The sequence below is a fragment of the Notechis scutatus genome, chromosome Z (genome assembly GCF_049901735.1).
Source record: "Notechis scutatus isolate UNSWTSFEM ecotype Mainland chromosome Z, rNotScu1.2, whole genome shotgun sequence".
Classification (NCBI taxonomy): Eukaryota; Metazoa; Chordata; class Lepidosauria; order Squamata; family Elapidae; genus Notechis; species Notechis scutatus.
The window spans coordinates 4,322,655-4,344,269 of NC_142025.1; the positions used below are offsets into that span (position 1 = coordinate 4,322,655).

At 42.6% G+C, this 21,615-nt stretch overlaps 1 protein-coding gene and 1 long non-coding RNA gene across 4 annotated transcripts in view; one reads left to right on the top strand and one right to left on the bottom strand.

Annotated features, from left to right (window-relative positions):
• The window catches only part of CRHR2 (corticotropin releasing hormone receptor 2), a 141,490-nt gene that overhangs the window by 65,298 nt on the left and 54,577 nt on the right, over nucleotides 1-21,615 (top strand). For all 3 annotated transcript variants that reach the window (XM_087946981.1, XM_087946982.1, XM_026688759.2), the window contains one exon: nucleotides 17,688-17,773. In XM_087946981.1, the coding sequence (XP_087803107.1) occupies nucleotides 17,688-17,773 (86 nt within the window). The remainder of the gene's footprint in view (nucleotides 1-17,687; nucleotides 17,774-21,615) is intronic.
• Nucleotides 15,050-16,936, bottom strand: LOC148128752 (uncharacterized). The gene is made up of 2 exons (XR_015745924.1): nucleotides 15,822-16,936; nucleotides 15,050-15,702 (listed from the first exon to the last, which is right to left on the bottom strand). It is a non-coding gene; the product is annotated as an uncharacterized LOC148128752 (long non-coding RNA).

Sequence of the window (21,615 nt, forward strand, 5' to 3'; positions counted from 1 at the left end):
AGAGTTGGAAGGGATCTTGGAGGTCTTGTAGTCCAACCCCTGCTCAAACAGGAAACCCTATAATAGTGATGACTAATCTTTTTGGCACCGAGTGGCCAAAGCGCACGTGCGCACACATCTCCAAAATACAAGGTGTGTACGTCACATGCTCCCTGCCCTCCACGCATGTGTCTCATCCCCCATGCGCATTCATCCACATGCATGCATGCATCTGTCCATGCATGAGCTGCACACTCCCCTCATGCGTGCATGTGTGTCTCCCTGCATGCACCCTATCCCACGCATGCACACACTTCTCCCATGCACACACCCCACCTGCGCATGCGCGACAGAGACCCAAAGACCAGCTGGCCGGTGGGAGGCGCACACTCATGCGTGGCAGAGGTGAGCTGGGGCAACAGCTTGCATTCCCACAGAAAGGGCTTTGCACGTCTCCTCTGGCATGTGTGCCACAGGTTCGCCATAATGGCCCTATACTATTTCAGACAAATGGTTGTCCAATCTCTTCTTAAAAACTTCCAGTGTTGGAGCATTCACACCTTCTGGAGGCAAGTTGTTCCGCTGATTAATTGTTCTTAACTGTCAGGAAATTCCTCTTAGTTCTAAGTTGCTTCTCTCCTTGATTAGCTTCCACCCGTTGCTTCTTCTCCTCCCTTCAGGTGCTTTGGAGAATAGCTTGACTCCCTCTTCTTTGGGGCAGCCCCTCAAATATTGTAACACTGCTATCATGTCACTCCTAGTCCTTCTCTTCATTAAATCAGACATAACACAATTCCTGCAACGATTCATGATACATTTTAGCCTCCAGTCCCCTAACTTTCTCTGTTGCTTTTCTCTGTGCTTTTTCCCGAGCCTCAACATCTTTTTCATATCATGGTGACCGAAATTGGAGGCAGTATTCCAACACAATTCTTTCTGGTTTTCCTTCCTTCTTTGCTTGTTTCCCTAGGAAATTGGCCCCGTAATCATGGTGGTTTATGCAGGCTAATCAAAGGCTATCCTGGGCCAATGACTTCAGTGCCATTCCTGCATGGAAATAGTCACATAGGTAGTCCTCAGCTTATGACTGGTTGCTTAGCGATTGTTCGGTGTTACGTCTTATCTAGAAAAAGGCAGATGCACCCAGTTCTGACCTCCTCAGCACCACGTAACTGCACTTCAGGTGCTTGGAAACACAGCCAGATTTTACTTCCTGATTTCAGCAAAATCACATCATAGTAAACTTTGGGGGTGGGGAAGTGCAGAGAAGAGTAACTAAGATGATTAAAGGCTTGGAGACCAAAACATATGAAAAACAGTTGCAAGACTTGGGTATGGCTAGTTTAGAGAAAAAGAAGGACCCGGGGTGACATTTGAAGGGCTGCCCCAAAGAAGAGGGAGTCAAGCTATTCTCCAAAGCACCTGAGGACAGGACAAGAAGCAACGGATGAAAACTAGTCAAGGAGAGACGCAATCTGGAACTAAGGGGAAATTCCCTGACAGTGAGAACAATTAACCAGTGGAACGACTTGCTACAAGGAGTTGTGGGTGCTCCATTATTGGAGGCTTTTAAGAAGAGGTTGGGCAGCCATTTGTCTGGAATGCCATAGGCTCTCCTGCTTGAGCAGCGGGTTGGACTAGAGGACCTCCAAGGGACCTTCCAGCTGTGACCAATTGATTAAACAATGGGTTGGCTTAACTATCTCAACATTCATTTAATGACTATCGTGTTTGTCTAACAAGCACCACGTTCACTTGACCACCACAAAAGTCATCATAGAATCAGGTCCCTTGCTTAATTGACCCAGATTACAACTATCATGGCATACAACTGTGATGGCGAACCTATGGCATGAATGCCACAGGTGGTATGCAGAGCCATTTGTGCAGGCACGTGAGAGCCAGGTACCTCATTGCGTATGCATGCGCCTCCCAGCTGATTTTCGGGCCACTTTTCGGCCTTTTTTGTCCCCTCCCAGAAACTCGAGGGAAGCTTCTGCAGCCTTTGTAGGCCGAAAACCAGGCCCGTTTCATCATTTCCTGTATTTCCGGAAATACTGAAAGTGACAAAACGGGCCCATTTTTCGGCCTTTTCTGTCCTCCCAGAAACTCGAGGGAAGCTTCTGCAGCCTTTGTAGGCCGAAAACCAGGCCCGTTTCATCATTTCCTGTATTTCCGGAAATACTGAAAGTGACAAAACGGGCCCATTTTTCGGCCTAAAAGCCTGCAGAGGCTTTCCCCAAGCCTCTGGGAGGCTGAAAAAGGCCTCAAAAGGCCCAAAAATCAGCTGGGAGGTGCAGTGCAGGTAAGGGGGTGGCGGGGGAGGGAAGGGGGAATCGCGCAAGCATGCACACGGGGCATGGGGGACCACACGCATTATAATTTTTGGCACAGGAGCCCAAAAAGGTTAGCCACCACTGGTATACAATGATAACGGGCAGGCTGCATTATGGTCATATGTAGAGAACTACCTATAATTTTCTTAACCTATAATTCTTAAAAAACCTACCTATAATTCTTTCCACTCCTCTCCTGTATTCATGAAAAGGAGAATTGATGCATTCGTCCAAATGTGACCAAAAATAGACTCCCAAATGTTCCTTCATACCAAGTTACCTTCTACAGATAGTCCTCGACTTATGACTCAATTAACTAACAAACTTATTACTTGTTAGTTTTCTGAGAAGGAGAAGAAAGCAAACCCCAATGCTGGTCTTCTCATTCCCATTTGAGCTAAGTGAGACAGTTGTTAAGTGAGCTTTGCCCCATTTAATGAACTTTGTTGCCACACTTGTTAAGTGAATCACTGCAGTCGTTAAGTTAGTAACTCGGTTGTTAAGTGAATCTGGCTTCCTCATTGACTTTGCTTTTCAGAAGGTCGCAAAAGGGGATCATGTGACCCCCCAAGACAATGCAACCATCATAAATATGAGTCAGTTGCCAAGTATCCAAATTTTGATCACGTGTTGCTGCCACAATTCTGAATGCAAAAAAAAAGGGGGGAGGGGGCATAAATTACTTTTTTCCAGTGCCATTGCAACTTTGAACGGTCAGTAAATGAACGGTTATAAGTCAAGGACTACTTGCAGTCCAGTCTGGAGCTGACTCGGGCACAAGTGATTGTAGACAACTTTAGCTAAAGTTTCAAAATTGGACCTCCACGGAGAGATCATCAAACCCATCTTGAAACGTGGTTCAGCATTCTTAATGCCTTTTGGGGTTGTGTGGGTAGCTCTCATAAATGTGATTGATTTCGAGGATGTCAAGATTTCTATAAAAAAAAAATACAGACTTGAACACCAAAGAGTTTTGGGAAGTGACCTTGGTAGCCAAAGAACTTGCAAATGACAGAAATAAATTAGTTCTCTCCTTTTGAAAAGTCAGCGGAGGAGCTGCCAGCAAGCAACGATAGATTATATTAAATATATATATATATTCTTTGCAAGAAAGGGAAGGGTGGAATCTGCACTCTAAGGAATTTATCAGTGGGCATTGGCTGGCTCGGGTTGTCGTTAATTTGCCGGTTATGCGTTTTATGATAATGTCATGCAAATACTTAGGATGTTCATTTTCTGGTAATTTATGACTCGTTAGTCTTTTGAGAAGGAAGAAAGCAAACCACTTTGGTGGTCTTCCCACTCAAAAGGCGGGCACAATTGCAGACCCTATATATACAAAATGAACGTGGGATCTCTTGAACTGCTAATTTTTAACAGGGGTTTGAGGATGGGGGAAATAGACCTGGATTCCATGGTTGATAAGTTATAAGATACTGTTCTTGCTTCCCAAGATCATACAGCTGACTCTTCGCCCCGATAAAACCCCTTTTGTTTAGGTTACAGGGAATTCCTCTCCAGCAAAGTCCCGGAAAAACTGTCTTTCATGAGATTTCACAACTACAGACCTTGATCAGGCTCGGAGAGCTGCCAGGCTGATATCTTCCAAATGCCACACTGTAGCAGCAATTACTTGGCAAGAAGTCAGGAACAGATCGTCACCCTAATGAATTGAGCTAATTGTCTCCTGCAAACACCCCTCCCCTTTCACTCCTCTTTATACCCTATGGGAGGGGTCATTCACCGTCCACCTGTGCCCTTACTCCCGAGTCAACTCTTGTTCCTTAACTGTTCCCTTCTCTTGGCAGCTCTGTGCATGCGCAAATCAGGAGCAGGCTCCAGCTGTTCTTCTGCCCCACAGATCTCCAACTTTGAAGGCAGCTGATAACTGTCGGATGGCCCTGGCCCCATCTCTACCTCTGATGCAGAGCCCTCGTCAGAGCCTTCCCCAGACTCCAGGACTGGTCCATGTTCCTCCCCAACCTCCTCGTTGTCTGAATCTGCTGCCAGCTCTGCTGGCGGCTGGCGGGCGACAACAGAAACAGGCAGTCCTCGACTTACGACCACAGTTGAGCCCAGAATTTCTGTTGATAAGTGAGAGATTTGTTAAGTGAGTTTTGCTCTCTTTTTAAGACTTTTCTTGCCACATTTGTCAAGTGAATCGCTGCGGTTGTTAAACTACTGATACGGTTGTTAAGTGAATCTGACTCGCCCCCATTGACTTTGCTTGTTAGAGGTCACAAAAGGGGACCACGTAATCCCTGAGACACTACAACCATCATAAATATGAGTCAGTTGCCAAACATGTGAATTTTTATCACCACGAGGATATGTAAGTGTGAAAAACAGTCATGTCACTCTGATCGGCTGGGTCTTCTTTGGTTGCCCTGCACAGGAGAACAGAGCTGGAAAGCAGGTTAGTGGGGTGGAGAGTGTTATGAACTAATAAAAACTATTTAATAAAACTTGTCAACCTCATGATAAGCAGGCTTGTAATCCTGCACCTTTGATTGGCCCATGGATAGTGAACAGGGATTGGTCCTTACGGAGCAGCCTGATTGGCTATTAGTTGAACATCTCTCATTGGGCAAAAGTTAAGCATTTGGACACAATTCATTGGTTAACGGGTCAGCAGCCAGCTCTATAAAAGAGCTGCTGCTGCCCAGGGTTTTCACGCTCTGTTCCTAATCCTTAATAAAGAGTTGAAGTTCACTAGTTCTCTGACTCGTCTCCGTTCCTTGCACCCATGCTCAGAATATAACACTGGCGACCAAGGTGGGATGCGGAGACGATAGAGCTGACTGAACACTAAAGAACGCCAAACAGAGCACGTGGCTGAACGCGCACCAACAACGGCAGTATGGCCAGCGGTGTTATACCACCCGCTCCATTTGACCCGGCAAACAAGGACTGGGACTCGTATATGGATCGGTTCCAGATGTTTCTGGAGACCAATAATTTAAAGGACGCTACAACCGGCAAGAAAGGAGCAATATTCCTGACCCATTGCGGGCCGGCCGTATTTAAGATGGCGAAATCACTTGCAAAACCAGCTGAGGTGAAATCGATGGACTGGGACACCCTCGCGCCCCTCCTACGGGCCCACTATGCACCCGCAGTGCCAACACTTGTCCGAAGGCACGAATTTTACCAGAGGGACCAACGGAAAAGCGAAAGTCTTGCAGACTACATCGCTGACCTCCGGAACTTGGGAGGCCTCTGTGGGTTTTCCAACCTCGAAGAAACTTTACGAGACCGCATAATTCTGGGATTAGATGACCAGACGGTGCAGAGCAAGATCATGGCCAAAGGGGACATCGATCTTGCCGATGCCATCGCAGACGCTACCGCAGCAGAAGCAACCAGGAAGTCGGCCGCTCGAATGCGCCGCACCAACGCACTGCTCCGTCAACTCGCGAATGACACCTCGCCTCGCCCCGAGAGGCACTCAACAACGGCGCACCATGAAGACCTGGAATCCCCATCAGAAAGTGATGAGGAAGAGGTCAACCGACTCCGGTCCGAACGAGACCAACAAAACCAATGATTCCCGCGACAATGCAAGGGTTGTGGGGCATCCGCCACACGCTCACCTCGCCAGCGCACCCTGCGGCTAATGGAAGGGTGGAGTGAATGGTACAATTCGTCAAAAAAAACCTACATAAAATGGACTATGGGGACATCGACGACAAGCTCAACCGAATACTTCTGCTCCAACACATCACCCCACACAGCATCTCGAATAAGACGCCTGCCAAACTGCTAATGAGGCGGAAACTTCGCTCTCACCTCGACCGTCTCCATCCTTCTTATTCACCAGAAAAACCTTTCGGATCTAGCGGAAAGTGCCGCGAATTCAAGGTAGGCGACTTGGTGTTTGCTAAAAACTTTTCTGGCGACCCATTATGGGTCCCTGCAACTATTACCCAACCCACCAGCCCCAGATCCTATTGCCTACAGACTAATGACGGGAGAGCATGGAAACGCCATATAGATCAGCTTCGATCCAGATTGGCACCCACCTCCCGTGACTTCCCTAATTCACAAACTAAGGGGGGAGGGAATATCAAGGAGGCCGAAAACGAAATAGATGACGACGTAATCACGGGGACCCAACAACCTAACCGAAGAAACGCGCAACCTGAAGAAGAATCAGGAAGCGGGGTGGCATCACCGCCCAGAAATAGCACGAGGGAGGCAAGCCCACGGGACCCGGAAGTAAGCCTAGGAGACTGGGATAACAACAACGAGAGCCGCGCCGAGTCCTCCCACACAGAAACGGAACTAGCCGTACCAGAAAACCTTGGAAGCGTTCACCGGAATCGGACTGCAGACAAAAACCGTGGAACTGCGAAAATCAAACAGGCAGGTGAAACGACCTGCATATCTACGCGAGTATGTTACCGCACCCCTCAAACGGAACCTAGGGGGGAGGGGTGTTATGAACTAATAAAAACTATTTAATAAAACTTGTCAACCTCATGATAAGCAGGCTTGTAATCCTGCACCTTTGATTGGCCCATGGATAGCGAACAGGGATTGGTCCTTACGGAGCAGCCTGATTGGCTATTAGTTGAACATCTCTCATTGGGCAAAAGTTAAGCATTTGGACACAATTCATTGGTTAACGGGTCAGCAGCCAGCTCTATAAAAGAGCTGCTGCTGCCCAGGGTTTTCACGCTCTGTTCCTAATCCTTAATAAAGAGTTGAAGTTCACTAGTTCTCTGACTCGTCTCCGTTCCTTGCACCCATGCTCAGAATATAACAGAGAGGAAATGCGATTTTGCAGTAACCTTCCCCTGCCACGCCCACCAAGCCACACCCACCACATCATGCCCACCAAGCCACACCCATAAAACTGGTAGTAAAGAATTTGAATCCCACCACTGTGTTGGTTGCCAAATGCCCAAATTCTGACCACATGACCGTGGGATTGCTGTAACCGTTGTATGTGTGAGGACTGGTTATAAGCCTTAATACTTTTCTCAAATCATTACACCTTGATAAAAAAAACTGGAAACCCTTGATGGACAAAAATTAACTTCATCTAATCCTCAACTTACAACCATTCATTTAAAGACAATTTGAGGTTATGATAGCACTGGAAAAAAATGACTTTTGACCAGTCCTCGCTGTTATGACCATTGACTTTTGACCAGTCCTCGCTGTTATGACCATCCTCATAGTCATGTGATCAGAATTTGGTTGTATGGCAAGCGGCAGGTATTTCTGATGCTTGCAGCATCCTGGGGTCATGTGATCACTATTTGTGACCTTCCCAGCCATCAATGGGGAAAAGCTTGATTCACTTAATGACTGCATGATTCACTTATCAACTGCAGTGATTCGCTTTGCAAACATGGCAAAAAAAAGTCAGAGTTGGGTACGACTCACTTAACAACTGTCTTACTTAGGGATTGAAATTCTGGTTCCTATTGTGGGTGTGAGTTGAGGACTAGCCTTATTTATTAATGGAAAAGCCAGCAGGATGACTCTGGGCCAGTCCCTCTCTCTCAGCCCAACCCACCTCACAGGGTTGTTGTTGTTGCGCTGTTTGAAAATAATGAAGGCAGAATGCAGATAAGAGAGAGAATGATAGAGGTAGGTAGGGATAGGTAGATGGTAGGTAGGCAGACAGACAGACAGACAGATAGACAGACAGACATGATAGAAGTTAGATTGACAGATAGACATGATAGATAGACAGACAGACATGATAGAAGAGATTCACCTGTACAAGATGTGGCCACAGCCAGTGCTTAGAGACAATTATACTGTAATTTCCTTCTGTGCATAATCACCATATGGTTCCCTTCTTTGCATAGATAAACCTTTTTAATCTGTTCGTCTGTCTGTCTACTTACTAGTCTGTTCAACTGTCTGCCTACTACTAGTCTGTCTGTCTTTCTGTTTACTTGTCTGCCTGTCTATCATGTCTGTTTATCTTTAATTTCTATCATATCTGTCTGTCTATCGATCTATCGATCTATCTCTTCTATCATCTGTCTAACTTCTTTTTTTTTTTTTAAACAAGTTTTATTAATTTTTAAAACACACAAATTGTCATTATTCATTACATGTTTAAACCTTTTTTCATTGTCAATTTAACAAGTCAGATAAATTATAATTCTGTTTTAAACCATTTCCATACAACATACCAAAACCTCTTATTCAATTTCTCTTTACTTCTCTTTACTCTTATTCAATATCATTATTATTATTTCATCTGTTTCTTTCTGACTTAGTTACCATTATTCTCAATCTATATTTCTACAATTTTTAACTAATTCTCCCCCAAAAAAGACATATACACACAACACACAAAACATAAAAAAAAATCTTTTTGGAAAGTAACTTGGACCCAGGTGTCTCTCTCTTCATGGACTTCAATTATATTCATGCTCATCTTACATATCATTACTTATTTTATTTACCATTCTAAGCCTTCTATATTAACTTCCCCACATGTTTCACACTTCTTACTTCTATCTTAATTAATCATCTTAATTTGAATCATTATATTTATATCTTTTGTCCATTTTTTATCATCCCTTTGTCTCATTCCTTATAAAAAAAAAGAAAATAAGTTTCTCCTGAAATCATTAATCAGAGTATGATGCCTTTCTATCTCCCCCCTAAGTTAATCAAATTAATCTTTAAAATAATATCTAATACCCAATCTGATTTTGCTTGGTACATTCTATCTAACTAATACATCCAACATAATTAAGTACATAATTAGACAATAAATCCAAATATTAAAAAAAAGATACTATAATAAAAATTTTATAATAACATCAATACCATAGTCTTATTAAACTCTTTAATTAAAACAATATTCTAAACCTCCCCTATTATTAAGTTTTAAAGCCAATCATTTTTAAACATTTTAACATTTTAATCTCTTATCAACTCTTAAATCATTACAATACTACCATCTCATCTTATGTACCTTGCAAAATCTTTTTTTTTTTTAAATTATACTTTATCCATTATCCAAAAAAAGTTTCTTTTTTTCATTTAATTTCAAGACATTGTAGCTTTTCTCCACCTTTTCCCTTTCTTTCTTCTCCCAACAAACCTTTCTACCCCCCCTTCTTCTAGCCTCTGCCTTGCCAGCTTCCCTTCTCTGTCGTATTCCTTTTCCCTTTTGTTTACTATCATCATATTGGTTTTGCACCTTATTTTTCCCTTTCTTAAATGTTTTTTTAGATCTTAAGTCCTTAAGTCCTTTAATTTTCTTCTTTTCTCTTCTTTTCTTTTCTTTCTCTCTTCCTTCTTTCTGGATCAAGTTCTGAGATTCATTAAAGATGGCTCCTTTCTTTCTTTCTTGTTCCTCTGCTGTCTTCATCTGTTGTAATGTTTGTTGATAATTAATAAGCGCCATTTCTAAGAAAAGGAAAGCTTCTTCCACACCATCTTTACCATTTTTTTTTGCTTGTTCATATTCTTTTCTTAGTTCCTCAACAGAAAGAGCCATTATAAATCTTTTCTTTTCTTTTCCCCTTCTTTCTTCTTACAACAACCAGAATATTCAAAAGAAAATAAAATAAAAAAAAACAGTCCCAAAGTTATCAGTCAGTCCAAACCAAGGCAGAATTCTCACTTTCTCCTTCTGGGGCAATATCAATCCAAGAGAAAGAAAGTCCAAATCTGTTTAAAATCTTATTGCAATATATTCTAGTCTTCAAATCCTTAAGGCATCTGCTCCAACAAATCTTAGCATACAAATGTTTTCTTTTTAATCCTCTCTCTTCCCACTCATCGCTTAAAACCAATTTTCACCTAAAAGAAATAGGTTTCTTAATATCCAGTTATTTATTCCGTAGGAAAAGAGGGAAAGCTATCCTTTCAGCACCTTCACAGCCGCTTTTTTCCTCTTCTGGCAGGTATTATTCAGAAAGTCATACTTTTCAGGAATTTTATTAGATATGTCTTAGAGTCCTAGGAGCCAAGAAAAACTTTCTCCTCTCAATCACTTTCTCCACTTCCTCCTGCGCATTCTTACCCGGCTGCCAGCTTCTTTGTGGCGGCCATTACAGACCGCCGCTGCACCGTCCTGGGAAAAGGGAGTTCTGCCGGCCAGGAGGGAGTCTGCAGCACCCCCAAACCCTTCTCCGGATCCCCTACCTTCAGCTGCCCCTGCAGGGCAGCCTAGCTCCGCACCCGGCTGGGTCGGAGCCCCAAAACGACTAGCGCGGCAGGGATCGCGCAGCTTCGCAAATCCCTGCCGCTCGCGAAGCCGACAAACCGGAAGTGCCTCCTGTCTAACTTCTGTCATGTCTGTCTGTTTGTCTGTCGATCTAATCTGTCATTGTCTGTCTGTCTATCTCTTCTATCATGTCTGTCTCTATCTATCTTTAATTTCTATCATCTGTCTATTTATCGTTCTATCTCTTCTATCATGTCTGTCTGTCTATGTAACTTCTATCATGCCTGCCTGTCTGTCTATCGATCTAATTTATCATGTCTATCTGTCCATCTCTTCTATCAGTCTGTCTGTCTATTTTTAATTTCTATCATCTATCTATCTATTTATTGATCTATCTCTTCTATCTTGTCTGTCTATCTAACTTCTGTCATCTGTCTGTCTATCTACCTATCTAATCTGTCATTGTCTGTCTATCTCTTCTATCATATCTGTCTCTATCTATCTTTAATTTCCATCATCTGTCTATTTATCGATCTATCTCTTCTATTATGTCTGTCTGTCTATGTGACTTCTATCATGCCAGCCTGCCTATCAATCTATCATGTCTATCTGTCCATCTCTTCTATCAGTCTGTGTCTGTCTATTTTTAATTTCTATCATCTGTCTATCTATTTATTGATCTATCTCTTCTATCATGTCTGTCTGTGTAACTATCATGTCTGTCTATCGATCTATTTATTGATCTATCTCTTCTATCATGTCTGTCTATCTAACGTCTGTCATCTGTGTCTACCTATCTAATCTATCATTGTCTGTCTGTCTACCTCATGTCTGTCTATCAATCTATTCCAATCTATGTCTGTCTGTCTATCTCTTCTATCAGTCTGTGTCTGTCTATCTTTAATTTCTATCATGTCTGTCTATCTATTTCCAGTATTAAAACTATGTCTTTATGAGAAAATAGTTTTGATTTTGGCTCAAGGCAGCTAGAGGAAGCCCAGCTAGATCACATCCAGCCTCCTTCGAACCAACTGTTTCTCTTTGCCCTCAATACCCCTAGAATGGAAAGAACATTTTAATGGGCATTGTTAGTCTGTAAGACATTTTGTGGTTTCATCCCCCAGGAAACCAGGTTTACTGCCTTGTTTTCACAGCTATGCATATCTAAAGTTATAAACATATCTCACTTTAATTATGGTGACCAGCTATGAACCCTGGTCAGAAAATAATTGGCCCTCAGTTCTTGATGCTCTCTGCTTCCACATCTCTCAATCATAATTTGATTTGTTGCAAGCTGCTACAATGCAAAATATGTCACAATAATTTAAAAATTACCGCTGGGATTCATCCCTTCTTAAACTGCTTTCTTTCAACTGCTGGAATACAGGCAAGCGAGGATATTTCCCACCTATCCTACATACAGCTAATTCCCAGAGCTGTGGGGTTTGTTTTCTGGGATTGATAAAATTTAGTTAGTAAGTGTGAGTGCAAATTGGCAAGGAAGGTTATTTCTGCAGTCATAGCTAAGGGTCATCTCGAAAACAAGTAAAAAAAAGTTTAGGCTCGGTCAGAATGTCAAAACTGCATCCACTTTTGGTCATCACATAACACAAAAAGATATTGAGACTTTGGAAAAAGGGCAGAGAAGAGCAACTAAAATTATCAAAAGCCCTGGAAACTAAAACATACGAACGGTTGGAGGATTTGGGTTTGGCTAGTCTAGAGAAAAAGAAGAATTAGGGGTGACATGATAGCAGTATTCCAGTACTTGAGGGGCTGCCACAAAGACGCGGGGCTCAAATTATTCTCCAAAGCCCCTGAAGGGATTGAATTGCTGGGAACATCCGCTCCTGTTGACTGAAACACAGGTAGTCCTTGAATTACAGCCGTTTTGTTTAGTGACCATTGAAAAAAGTGATTTGTGATCAGGGTTTACATGAGGGGACCTGGGTGCCTCCACCCGAGGTACAAATATTCTCCTTAGGATAATTTTTCACACTTATGAACGTGGAGCACAGGGTTGGAGGTAAGCACGGCCACATTCAAGGCCCCCCAATTCTTCTGGATGGTGAGTGAGCTCCTGTCATTTGCTCCAACGCCTTGATAGGGACATGGAAGGAGACCCCACAGGCAAGGGTGATGTTACCAGCTAATCCTTTCAACCCAAAAGCGCCTTAAATCAGTGGCCCCCAACTTTTGGGGGACTGATTCCATAGAGCAGTGTTGGCTAACCTTTTTGAGCTCCTGCGCCAAAAAATGTGTGCACGTTGGCATTCGCGCGCTTGCGTGACAGCACCCAGGAGGCAATGCGTGCACGCCTCCTGCGCATGCGTGCGCAATCACGCCCCCGTGCCTCACCCCACGCCCCCTTACCTGCACTGCACCTCACAGCTGGTTTGAGGCCTTTTTCGGCCTCCCAGAGACTTGAAAAAAAAACCTCTGCAGGTTTTGCAGGCTGAATAATAGGCCCGTTTCATCACTTCCGGTATTACAAGAAGTGATGAAAAGAGCCTATTTGGCCTGCAGAGGCTTTTTTCAAGCCTCTGGGAGGCTGAAAAAGGCCTCAAACCAGCCAAAAATTAGCTGTGAGGAGCGCACACGCGCCGTGAGGTAACTTTGCCTGCAGCTCAGGTGCCGGCACAAATGGCTCTGAGTGCCAACTGTGCCATAGGTTTGCCATCGTGGCTATAGAGAAAAGTTTTTCTCTGGGCTGGAGGGAGCATGGATTTGGGATTCTACCCACGGATGGGGCATCGCTTGCTTGCACAGCCCAGTTACTGGCATGCCACGAACTGGTGAGGGTCTACGGACCAGGGTGTGGGCCCCCGCCTTAAAGGGTACCTCTAACACAAATGGGAGTTACCACCTTCGCAACGTCCCCACGGACACACGATCAACAATTCGGATACTCGGCTAACAGGTTCGTCTTTTTGAAGGCTGCCGTGTCACCTTTTGCAACTATCCAAGCAAGGTCAACGGGAAAGCCAGATTTACTTAACAGCAGCGGTGATTCACTTTACAACGGTGGCAAGAAAGGTCGTAAAATGGGATAAAACTCACTTGACAAACTGTCTCAATTCACTTAACAGAGCAAACAACAGAATTTCATTTTTAATGTGTACCAGTGTGTCCAGAGTAAAAAATGACAGTAAAGATTATCTATCTATCTATCTATCTATCTATCTATCTATCTATCTATCTATCTATCTATCTATCTATCTATCATCTGTCTGTCTGTCTGTCTGTCTGTCTGTCTATCTATCTATCTTATCTTGTTCAGGAACAGAAAATTTGGGCTCAATTGTGGTTGTAAATTGAGGATTACCTGCAACTTACCTGATCTTCATCTCCTTAGCTAATGTGCAAAGCAATTACCAGAAATCCACAACTTATGACCATAATTGAGCCTGGAATTATGACTAAGTAAGTTGTGCTGATTATTAAGCAGGTGACCATGTCTGATTTTACTACCTTTTATGTGGCGGTCGTTAAGTGAATGCTGAAGTTGTTAAGCGAACCCTGTAGTCATTAAGCAAATGCTGCAGCCATTAAGCCAACCCATTTTAGCCAATAGGTATTTTTTTTTGCCAGAAATTTAAACCGAACCACTGATTTCCAGCCCCCCAAAATGGAGGGATCCTTGGTGCTGTACGAGCTTAGTTGTTTTCCTGTTGTTTTCTTGTTTTCTTAGTTGTTTCATAACCCAAACTAGGTAATGAAGCTCAGAGATCAGTAAGGACCCCCTCATTTCAACCCCAAGTGACAAATATTTTCCTTTGTTAGGGAAAAAAAGTTGTATATCACAGTTGTAACTGTGGGATAGTGCAAACAGCCATAAATGTAGAGCAGTTGCCAAATGCAATCACATGATTATGAGGGGAACAGTTGTCATAATTTTGAAACCAAGTCATTGATTCTGGAGAGGTCTGTTGTAACTTTGAATGGTCGTTAAGCCACGAATCATAAGTAGAGGACTATCTCTAGTTATGCATAGATCTTCAGATTTTCCACATGTTGCAACAGGATGACTCCAAATTGTAAAAACATGCTTTTTTTTGCTTTCACTCAAAAATGAATATTTTGAGGACGGAAATGATACTATGGAGTCATGCATAAACAGAGAGGAATGGAGTTATGAGATTCTCGTCCATGTGGAAGTGAACAGGACTGGAAATAGAGTTATGTGCAAAAAGTTGTTGGTGTATCTTAGGAGCTCATGTCCCTGAGACAAATTCCTTGTGTGTCCAATCACACTTGGCCAGTACATTTCATTTCTCTTCTCTTCTCTTCTCTTCTCTTCTCTTCTCTTCTCTTCTCTTCTCTTCTCTTCTCTTCTCTTCTCTTCTCTTCTCTTCTCTTCTCTTCCCTTCCCTTCCCTTCCCTTCCCCTTCCCTTCCCCTTCCCTTCCCTTCCCTTCCCTTCTATATTCTACTCTACTCTACTATATTCTATATTCCGCTCCACTCCACTCCATTTTAAATTTCCTCTTATTCTGTTCTGTTTTGTTCTGTTTTTCTCTGCTTTGCTCGACTCTGCCCCATCTGTGTAGTAGCAGCTAGAATAATAATTTCCTTAGCAAAGATTCTTATTCCAATCCAGAAATTTAATATATTGAAGAAATGCAGCTAATCCTGAATTTAGAACCATTCGTTTAGCATATTCAAAGTTACAACTGAACTTTGCACTGAAAAAAAAGTGACTTACAATCAGTCCTTGGACTTACAACCATTGCAACATTCCCACTCACCTTATCAAAATTTGAGTGCTTGGCAACTAGCAAGTAATTATTGCATCCTTTGTGGTCATGTGATTTGGTCATTTGCAACCTTCCCAGAAGTTTTGGGACAAGCAAAGTAATGTTGACCTCAGGATACCCTTAACAATTGCAGTGATTTGCTTAACAACATGGCAAAAAAAAAGTCATAGGATCGGACACACTTAAGCATCTTGAATAGCAGTGGAAATAGCACATAAAATAACAGAGTTGGAAGGGACTTTGAAGGTCTTCTAGTCCAGCCCCCTACTCAAGCAGGAGAACCTATACTCTTCTAGACAAGTGGCTGTCCAATCTTTTCTTGAAAACCTCCAGTGATGGAGCACTCACAACTTCCAGTGGCAAGCTGTTCCGTCGGTTGATTGATCTCACTATTATGAAATTTCTCCTTAGTTCTAGGTTAGTTCTCTCCTTGGTCATAAGTTGTGGTCAGAAATTGAGGACTACCTGAATTTGCTTGTCTGGAATAGCAAAAGAGAAAGACAGGCCCATTTCCATTAGAAACTATATAGATATAAGCATTGATTTCTACTTCACGTCCCCATTCCACCCTTTTCTGTGGAGAAAATGAATCACTTACTTTCCGTTCTCAAGAAAAGTCCACCTCCTTCTTGTCGGAATCTGGTTGAATCATCATAAAAATTAGATTGTAGATAGTCTGCCTTCAACATGAATATATTCATCAGTGAGGAAATGGATTCATAGCTTTTTTATCTTTGCTGGCAAAATAATGTGAGGGGGCTGGATGCTTAGAAATTAATTCCTTAGAGAGGAAGAAAAATCCTGTCACTTAGAAATGGGCTAAACAATTGCAACAATTGATATGATTCAATTTCTTTCAATATCGTGATTATCATAATTTAAGCTTGTGGTGTGTGTGTGTGTGTGTGTGTGTGTGTGTGTGTTCTGCATGTCTCTGTTTCTGTATTGAAACAAGTTTTTATCTCTCCAAATTATATCTTTTTGGCGCCAGTTTCTAATTCCAGACGATTTAGGAAATGTGAACCTTTTACAGTAAATCTAATATTCAAGTAAGCAATTTTGCTGCATCTGCCCGTGGTTTTCCATGGCGAGAGAAAACAAACATGGATTGAAAACTGGATTCTATAGAAAGCTGACTGCACAATGGTATAGTTTATGGGAGGGAGGTCAAAAAAGGCAAAATGGCATCATAACAACAGAAACAAAAGCTGCTGCCTGGTCAATTCTCCTTTAAAAGAAAGTATACAAGTAATCCTGGATTTACAACGATTCATTTAGTAACTGTTCAAAGTTACAACACCACTGGAAAAAAAGTGACATGACCATTTTTCACACTTACAACCATTGCAAAATGGGGCAAAACTCACTTAACAGCTTAATAACATAACTTTTGGGCTCAATTGTGGTTGTAAGTCAAGGACCACCTGTACACATATGGACGGTTCATCCACAATTCTGAATTTCACCGATCTATTCTATATTCCAAATCTCTTGCTCCTTGTAATTCGTGGCAGATGAGATTGTGTTTGGGTGTGACTATCTTTGATTAGAACAAAAAGGCTGACATCAATAGAAGCACAACAAAATGAATGAATGGGTGAATAATCTTGTGATTTGGGGGGGTCTTATTATGTAAGAAATAGAATAACAGGGTTGGAAGGGACCTTGAAGGTCTTCTAGTCCAACCCCTGCTTAGGCAGGAAACCCTACAATCTCTTCTTAAAATCTTCTAGTGTTGGAGCATTCACAGCTTCTGAAGGCAAGTTGTTCCAACAGAACTGAGAAAAGTGACTTATAAATGTTCCTCAAACTTACAAGCAATTGAAGTTATAATGGCACTGAAAAAAGTGACTTAAAACTGGCCCTTATACTTACAACCGTCCCAACATCCCCCCACAGTCACATGATCAAAATTGGGGTGCTTGGCAACTGGCATATATTTTTGACAGTTTCAATATCCTGGGGCCACATGAGTGCCATTTCCAAGCTACCCAGCCAGCTTCTGACAATGGGATGCTTAATGATGGTGTGATCCACTTAGCAACCATGGTAAAAAAAAAAAAAGGTCATAAAATAATTCATGATTCACTTAACAGCCGCATTGCTTAGCAACAGAAATCCAGTTTGTGGTTGTAAGTCAAGGACTATCTTTACATATTTGAGAAACTATCCAAATATGACAGCATTTTCTCTGTGTTTCGGATTGCTGAAATATTGGCTCAAAGACTTTTTGCTACTGTTCATATACCTTTGTCCCAGTGGGTATGTGATCAGTGTTGTGTTGGCAGAAAATTGTAATTTTTGTCATATTCGCAGCTGCTTAGCAAAGCTTCCCAGTGAAGCCAGAGCTGGTTTCCATATTTCAGACTTTTATCCTTTTTTTTTTTAAAGACAGAGTTGTGTTAATGTATTTGTTTGGAAGTTTGGCTTATTGTTTCTGTTGGTGTCTCTTTCCTTCCCTTAGGAAATGCATATCGAGAATGCATGGAAAACGGGACATGGGCTTTCAAAGTGAATTACACGCAGTGTGAACCGATTCTTGACGAAGAGGTATGTTGATCTGTCAGTGATTGGTTTTGCTGGGTGGAGGGATCGGGTCGGGGTGTGTGTGTGTGTTGCAGGTGGGTTCATAAACATCAAAAGTGGAACAAAGCCTCGCCCCTGTGGATCGTGTGATTGCATCCATCCATCTTCATATTTTTTTCTACACCTAATCAGGTGCATCTAGAAAAAGTGTCAAAATCTGCAAGGTGTTAGTGTCATATCCCTGTCGGAATCTGAAGGAGGAAGCTGGACAGCGGACAGTGAGTGGGAGAGTGGCTCCGTTGGCTGTGGAGGAAGGGCAAAGTCCAGCTGGGCAGAGCAGGAGAGAGGTAGAACAAGCAAGAGGGAGTTCAGAGGAAGACCCAGGCCCACCCCCTCTTCATCCTAGGGCACGCAGGGAGGAACGGAAAAGAGAGCAACGTGGGTTGCATGGCTTACTGCAACAGGGGAGGAAAGGGCCCTGATTCCCTTCATTAGCCACAGCTGGGAAGAGAATTTTAAAGAAATGCATGCTGAGTGCGGCAGCTGCTGGGAGCAAATGTGAGTTTATCTTGTGTTGACTTTGATTATCTGTGCTCCTGGTGTCTTCCCAACCATGTTGAGTTATGGCTGTTCCTTTACATCTAGAATTCCTGCTCCTGCCCTGCCAGACTAATTACCTCATTTTGCCTTGTTTGGACTTATAGTTACAGTTTTTGTTGACCATGTTTTGGACTTAATTCTCTGCAGCCAAAGGCTATTCCTGGGAGAGTTTTTCTCCAGCCAGAAGGTAACCAGGACATTGAGGGCAAAGTTGGGCTAATAAAGGGACTCCTGCTGATTATCTGGCAGTGTTGCCTTTGTGTCATGCCCCAGGTCATCACAGTTAGTTGCAGAATCAACGCTCAAAATCTTTTGCATGTATCACGCAGGTAAACAAGTAATCACGTGGTTACACCAAGCATCTCACTCATGTTGTATGCACCATTGGGATGCTTATGCTAGGAGGGATGAAAGGAAAACTGAACACAACATGCCCATTTTAAGAATTGCTTTCCATCTGCTTTTCTGAAGGCCAAAAGTAAATGTAAACTTCCTCCTTGGGGTATAAATCCTACGGTTCTTAGAGAATGCTTTGAAGTTCGTTGACCTTCCCTGAAAATAACCACCGTTCTTACTTTGAACAGCCTGCTGGATCATTAATTGATTTAATTAAATTAATGTTTAATTGATTGCTGGATCTTTAATTAGTCACCACATTAAAAAAAAAAAGATGTTGAGACTTTGGAAAGAATGCAGAAAAGAGCAACTAGGATGATTAAAGGCCTGGAGACTTAAACATAGAGAGAACGGTTGCAGGAATTCTGTTGGGCTAGTCTAAAGAAAAGAAAAATTAGGTGTGACATAATAGAATATTCCAGTATTTGAGGGGCTGCCACGAAGAAGAGGCGGTCAACTCATTTTCTAAACTCCCACAAAGCAAGACAAAAAACAACGGATGGAAACTAATCAAGGAGAGGAGCAACCTGGAATGAAGGAGAAACTTCCTAATGGAGAGGACAATTAACCAGTGGAACAACTTGCCTCCAGAAGCTGTGGGGGTATAGCGTCTCCTGCTTGAGCAGCGGGTTGGACTAGAAGACCTCCAACGTCCCTTCCAGCTCAATTCTAATTGATTGATATATTATTTTTAGGGTAGGGTAAGATAACAGAGTTGGAAGGATCTGGCTCATATTTATGACGGTCACAGTGTCCCAGGGTCATGTGATCCTTTTGCAACTTTCTGACAATCAAAAGTCAACAGAGAAGGGATTCACTTAACAACCATGTTACTAACTTAACAACTGCAGTGATTCTGATTGTATGAATGCAACTAACACACAGAGAGAGAGAGAGAGAGAGAGAGAGATACAGAAACCAGGGGTGGGATTCTACTGGTTCGGACGGTTTGGGTGAACCAGATGTTAAAGTTACATCTGGTTCGGTGAACCTGTATTTCAATGGGCCGGCTGGCCCTGCTTCCCTCCCAGGAATCTCCACGCAGCCCATTTTCGATGGAGGTTCGTGCAGAGGCTCCGGAAGTCCAGAAACGGGCCTGTTTCCTGCTTCCAGTGGGCCTCCAGAGTCCAGAGGAGGTTGTTTTCCCCCTCCCGGAGGCTTGGGGGAGGCCTCCGGACTTTTGGGAGGGCGAAAACGACCTTCCCCAGACTCTGGAGGCCCACCGGAAGCCGGAAACAGAAAGTTCCAGTAGGCCACACCCACTCCGCAACCCGGGCACCGAACCAGTTGGTGGGATTTTTGAATCCCACCCCTGACAGAAATTTAATGATCCTCATAATCAAAGTTCCTCATAGTGATCAACCCCTCTCAGTTGATTGATCTATCGAAGAGACCAATCAATGGCTGAGGGTCCATAGAACAAACTGAACCTGAAAGAGTGAAGCTAAAATTCACCAATCTCTCTCCCCCGCCCAAAAAAAAGAAAACACAGGTGGTCCCCGCCTTACAACTGTATATTTAATGCACTTTTGAAGTTAGCATGGCACTGAAAAAGTAGCTTAGGTTTGTTTTTCACCTTTTACAAGCCTTGCACTATTCCCATGTGATTAAAATTCAGACCCTTGGCAACTGACTTACATTTATGACCGTTGCAGTGTTTGAGGGGAGGGGTGTCATGTGAATCGCTGCAGTTCTTGATTTAGTAACCTGGTCAGCAACAGTCATAAGTGTGAACCAGTTGCCAAGCATCTGACTGTTGATCACGTGACCCTGGGAATACTACAACAGAATGTGAAAACAGTCATAAGTTTTTTCAGGACCATTGTAACTTGGAACGGTCACGAAATGAACTGCTGCAAATCGAGGGCTACCTGCACTTATTAAGTTAGTAAAAGCAGAATAAAAATGTCTAATAGTAAGTGAATAACTCAGTCGAGGTTATCAAAGACACTGTGTTGAAGTTCTGTCTGATAAATCAACAACCGGAAGGCAGGTTTCCAACCACGCCTGCAGTTGAACCAATTCTTAAATCGCTTTGGTTGCATTGTGAGTGTTGTCAAACTTGGAGCGGATCTTTTCAAAACCACTCAGGCCTGGAGTGTTGAATGTCTTTTTCAGCTAGACAGTCCTTAAGCTAGAAATGTTTCCAAAAGTTATCTCATTTTGAAAGGTACTCACAATTTCATTTGTTCACTGGTTTTGCTAAAAGGGCTTGATAAATATCAAACATGGAATATTCCCTGAGTGTTTTAGAGTTCAGATGTGTTTATAACCAAACATTTGTCAGAAATCTTATCTTTGATTAAAGCTCAGGTTTTTCTCTGTTTAGAAATGACCTTTTATTGCAGTTTATTAATTGTTAATCTTAAGAGGTGGCATTCATTGCATGAACTGGTTTTTTTTCCCCCTGAGTTTTTAAAAGCAGTATTTATTCCATCTTCTGAACTTGGATAAATAAAATTTAATGTCTAAAGACAGAAATAAAGCACTTCTGGATTATTTTGATGGGGGCAATATTCTCTGTTAGCATTCCAACTCTCTGTAACAAAAACATCCAGAGATATGATATGCAAATAGTTACTATTATTATCCAACTGCGGGCAGATATTCATTTTCCTGGTGTAAATCATGCTTTGTAGCTTATTAGGATCAAAAGCAGAGAGATGCTTCAAAGGGCACAGAGGCACAGATGCAGCTTCTGTCTACTGCAATTTTAAAACAGCCGTGCCAAATTCAGTGATTATATTGGTACTCTTGAGGAGGAGCAATTCTGGGTGATGTGTCCAATGGATCATTAAAGGAATCAACCCATGGGCTCTCCCTTGAGGTGCAAATGACCAGACTCAAATTACCCTACTTTGGATGCATGA